This window comes from Crocodylus porosus, unplaced genomic scaffold, assembly GCF_001723895.1.
Source record: "Crocodylus porosus isolate Cpor-Errol unplaced genomic scaffold, CroPor_comp1, whole genome shotgun sequence".
NCBI lineage: Eukaryota > Metazoa > Chordata > Crocodylia > Crocodylidae > Crocodylus > Crocodylus porosus.
In genome coordinates this window covers 397,418-402,757 of record NW_017728927.1, presented here as the reverse complement: position 1 = coordinate 402,757, position 5,340 = coordinate 397,418, and the positions used below count along the sequence as shown (strand labels likewise).

General features: G+C 41.2%; 1 protein-coding gene across 1 annotated transcript in view; it reads right to left on the bottom strand.

Moving 5' to 3' along the window:
- Positions 1-680, bottom strand: part of CCZ1 (CCZ1 homolog, vacuolar protein trafficking and biogenesis associated) — a 24,001-nt gene extending 23,321 nt beyond the window's left edge. The window contains exon 1 of the mRNA XM_019542100.1: positions 588-680. Within this exon, the coding sequence (XP_019397645.1) occupies positions 588-680 (93 nt within the window). The remainder of the gene's footprint in view (positions 1-587) is intronic.
- Between the last annotated feature and the right edge of the window lie 4,660 nt (positions 681-5,340).

Below are 5,340 nucleotides of genomic sequence, written 5' to 3'. Positions count from 1 at the left end.
CGCTTAACCACTGGCCACGTTCTGACAAAAATGTAAAACCTGAGAAGTGTCAGAAGTGTATGTTAAACACGGAGGTTGCAGTTGCTTAAATGAATGCAGATAGATTAAATGTGCCGGTCAACTAGGAAGCAAGGCCTGCTAATGCAACACTTTATAAAGGGATGTTGTGGAGTCTAAATCACTTGCCATTTGTTGATATTCAGCTGGTGGTGTTTCTAAGAGTTATGATCTAGTTTAACTACAAATCACTGGGCTCGATTTGAAAAATATTTTATGGCCTCTCTAACTGAAGTAGGTTAGGGCAGAGGTATTGAACTCTGCACCTTACGAAGCTGTTTTGGCAAAGTTGTGCTTAGAGAAACGTACAGTAAAGTTGCAAGCAAGTTGAGAAGGGTACTATTTGAAAAATAAGCATGCTTCCATTCTCTTTCACCTGATCTCCATTACTTATTTGCAGCATTGTCTCCAAGGTTGGCTTTGTCCTGCTGTTGTATACAGGTTACCCTTGTATCACAGTAGGATTGGACATCATTAAATATATTCTGCAGTAGGTGATGATTTTCCTAGAAATGCAAGGCTTCATTAACCCTTCTGTTATTCCAATGTGGAGTTATGCTTTCATAAAACAGCAGTAATGAACCAAGAACACCATCTTTAAGAGTAAAGCTTGTAAGCATCATGGTGGTGTAAATTAACATCCAATATAAATAAGACTGTCAATGCCAACTTAACTGTGCCACTAGTGAAACATTCACAGAAAATAAAAAATTATCAAGGCTGCAATTAAAAGGGGATGGATGATACTATTCCAATACATGCAGTTTTCATTCAGGTCTCTCTTTTTTTCTCTTCTAGGTTAATCTCAGAGTAGGAGTTGAGCCTGCTTATGAAAGATAAAGAGATGGATATAACATAGCTAGTGAGTGTTACAGGCAAGGTGACCTGAGGAGAACTTCAATCAAAGTTTTAATCAGTCTGAGTTCTGTGAGTAGAGACTAAGTAAGGATCCAAGAGTTTGACCTAACATATGTAAATAATTCAGTACAAAATGAAAGTTAGTAGAAACGGTGATATTACCAGCCGCTTATCCTTTCAGCTGTCTCTTGGCCCTGTGCACATTGGGAAGGGTCCTGATGTACAGCGGGGCTGGGAAATAGATGCTGCTGCAGAGCTCTTCTGGCATTCTGTACATAGGGACAAGCCCCATACCTAGCAGGGCTTCTCTTCACAGCCAGGAGCTGTCCCGGAGCAGTCCCACTTCTGGGGTAACTCCCAGCCAGCTCAGGGCTGCATGGAGATTTCCGTGAGTATGTGTAGACGTATGTGTAGATGGTGACGCTTTACTGCGCAGCAAATTAGTCTCATGAGACAACAAATTATTAACTAATCTACTGGGCAATAAAGCGTCTCATGTAGACGCACCCTGTGTGTGCCAGATTGGGGTCCCATAACTCTAACCTGAATTGGGGTCCACTGCCCTGTCCTGTCCCAATCCTGTGTATGTTGAATGGGGCCCAATGCCCTTTCCCAGGCCCCAGCCCCTATCCCATGCATGCTGATTTGGGCCCCACCATCTTGGCCCCATGTATGTTGGATTGGGCCCTGGTCCTGCTCATGCTGGATCAGGCTCTAGTCCTTCATGCATTAGACTGGGCCCCAGCCACATGTGCACCAGATGTGGCCCATACCCTGACCCTGGCCCTGCACATGCCATATTGAGCCCATTGCTCCAGTACCAGCTCCCTGCTTGCTGGTGGGAACCTACATGTATGTCATCTGGCCCATAGGGCTCAGAAATTTGGCAGAGGGGAGGCTGGCAGTGTTAACTACCACCACTCCTGCCTGCCAAATTTCAGGATGCTTGGGGAGCCCCACGGGCCAGATCTGGCAGGTGGCATGCGGTTGAGCACCCCGATTTATAGTTTTTATTAGGATTTGCTAATAGTATTGTTTGTAATATATAATCTCTTACCAAGTTTTGACCCCCTCCCAATTGTGTGAAACCATTAATATTTTATTGTTTTCCTGTAGTAAGAAGCTAACTACAACTAGGTTAGTAGAGGATTTTTTTAGTTTACACACCTGGATTCAGGTCCTGTGTCCTAATACAATGCTCACTCCATGGTACAAGGCTGAGTCTTTAAATTACTTCGCCACATTTTACACTGTACATAAACAGAATGAGGTTCTGAGTGAATAAAGTACTTCAGCTTGTGCTTCAGTTTAAACTTGTGCTAAAATGAAAACCTGTTGAGATAAAAGTATGTAAATATCTGCTTAAGTACTTTGGCAGTAGGGATGTATATAAGCATGAACTTGAATACTTCGCTGAATCAGAAAAAATAGAAATCTTGTAAGACAATGAGGTAAAAATATTTCTGCCAAAAATATGGATCTTTTATAATCAGTGCCACCAAAGACTCATAAGCCATCAACATAAAATTTAGGGACCTAGAATAACCATATGTCTTTGCAATAATAGTAGTAATCCATACTGTGGATACATATATAAAACTGTCAATGTTTAAGATTGTTTAATAAGTGTTAGTAAAGGAACCAATGTGTTGTTTCATACCTGAGTCTGGAGAGTTAGTGCGTCATCTCTGACAATTAATTAATTTAAATGTCACCCTTATTAACAGTTTCAGTGGTGATAAAAGCCAGAAAGGAAAGAGACAGTTATGATATGAGAAAATATGCTTTGTTCTGGCATACCAAGCAGATTAGGCACTGCTATTTGTTTATATCATTAGCTTTTTTTTTTTTGTTCTTTTCTAATTTCGCAGCTGTTTATGGGTAGGGAAGCTGAGGCACAGAAAGGTTTGGTTAAGGTCATGTAGCATAAATAGCACAGCAGAAAGTAGAATGTTGGAGCAGTGCTGCTCAGGTCCCTGCTGGAATCAACATTTTCCTTTTTTCCTTTTCAAAATATATTTTTATTTAATAATTTGTTGTCTCGTGAGTAAATGTTCTTATGTCATTGAAAATTGGCATTTTCCCTTGAAAGGCTATTAATTTATATCTGTTACAGTAATCAGTAATAATCTTGTTGTCATTAGCACTTCATTTATTGAAATCCTTTGTATTGCGGACATGTGATTAATACACACCTTACTCTTGTCCCATTCATTAAAAATAGATATGTCATAGAAACTGAATACTCATTATCTTCAGTGAAAGTACATACCCACGTGCTAAATTACATGGTATATGATGTGCACATTGGATATAGTAAATGTCTTCAGTTTTATTTTCCAACTTTAAATCTGTCATGTACCCATCACATACACAGAGAGTCTTCTGCATGTAGGGATAATTCTGAATGCATAGTGGCTGCAGAATGAGATCCAGTTGCTGGAATTTCCTATAAAGTTAGTGAGAGCACACATGCATCAGTGACTATCAATGAGCCAGTCCAGATCCAGTTAACAGTTTCTAGTTTGCTGGTTGAAAGGAGAGTTCTGTGTTGTTAGTCAATTAAAGTTGTTTCAGAAACTAGGTACCCACTCTTTGCTGGGAAATGCAGCATGCCTTCAACTTCCATAGCTGCTAATAAATATTGAATGTGTTAAGAACCTTCTAATACTGTTTCTGTTATAAATATAATGTGTTTGACCTTATTGGGGCAAGATTTCCCCTGCAGCAAGGTCTGCACATTTTTTGTATTAGTATAATTATGTAATGTGACAGTATAGCTGCTGATGTCAGAATCCACTAAAGCTTCAAGGATATGACTAAAGGTAGAAGTTGGCTGCTACTGTTGTACTGGTTTTGGGTATCAAGCTTTTGAGTAAGGGATGGAAACAAAGATTTGTAGGTTAAGTCTGAAGGAAAATTGCTATACCTTGCAGCAACAATGTAAAGTTATAAATGTAAATGAAAGCATTGCATCCACCTGTTTTCCATTTGTTTGTTCCTAAGAGTTTTTTTTTCTAACAGGATATAAAACAGTAGGTGTTCAGGAGGTCATTTCTGGATGTTGTAGTGTTTCAACGTGTTTGATCATTGGTCTGCAGGAGCCCAGTTATTCATTCCAGTAAGTCCCTCCTCCAACACATTCAGTCCCTCTCCCTTGAGGATACCCATTACTGGGGAGGTAACAGGACTCTACTATCTTGAACTAATAGCGCCTAAGGCTATAATCTGGATTTATCTATCTGTGTGTTGTCTTTGCAAATTCTATGATATCTGTGGATTTGGACGGCCTATTGCCTTCTCCATGGTTTTAAAGGTCTCACAACATGAGCCTTCTCAGCCTCAAGTCTGTGGAGGTTTACTTCTAACTTCCTCCCTTCTGTGAGAGAATGTGCTTTATCTACATTATCATATTGTTCTGATTGATCCCACGTACAAGTTGATGCCACATTTTTTAGTTCAGTTTTATGAAAAACAGCTTTTTCCCTAAATAAAAGTCAAATGACTACAAATCAAACCTTTGAACTGCTATTACAAAATCCCACAGGGGAACAAATGGTCAGGGAAAGGACCCAGAGGATTAAATGCACTAAAATAAAAACCTCACTGAAAAAAAATGTCTGATCTGGTATTTTTACTGCATGCATAAAAACCCTGCGAGTACACATGTCAGTATTGTCAGGAGCCTGATTATAAGACAATCCAATCCTATATATAAAGTGTAATTTTTATGGTCCAGGCCAGGGGCTCTGGACTTTGCTTCTGGTTTCTACTTCCTGTGCCTGCCCCAGGGGGTGGCACAACATGCAGGAGCCCATGGTGGTGTGTTGGAGAGGAGTGGCTGCCCAAGGGCATGAATGGTGGAGGAGCTGCCCAGGTGTGAAGAAGAGTGGGGGAGAGAGGGAAGGGGCATTCATCTGCTGCACACATGGTGGAGTGTTGTGGGGTGGCCACCTGTGCATACGCGTGGTGCAGCAATTCACAGGGACTGCCCGTGTGCACAGTAGAGCAGGGAAGGGGGCTGTCCACACTAGTACAGCTGGGGTGTGGCCCCCCCCCCCAGTGCAGCTCATGTGGGGTGCTGCCCCTAGCCTCTTAGGGGCTGGACAGCCCTGCCTTAGACAAAGTCTTTGAGTGCTTTCAGCAGAAAAACAATTATAGTTTTTTACCCCTCCCCACCTGCCTTTGTGCAAGGCTTAATCTCTAGCACATCAAGAGTTTGGTTGGGAATTTTGGGCATGATCCAGCAAACTCTTCCTAGGCAGAATTGCCTCTGACTTCAAAAAAAGAGGTGCAAGGATTTCTTAAAAGAGGCACATATGGACAGCTGGATGGATCAAGGTCTTTCAGAGATTAAACACTTTTAGGTTAAGTACTTACACATGTTGTAGCTTAGTGGGAAGAATAGACACAGGCAACAGTACA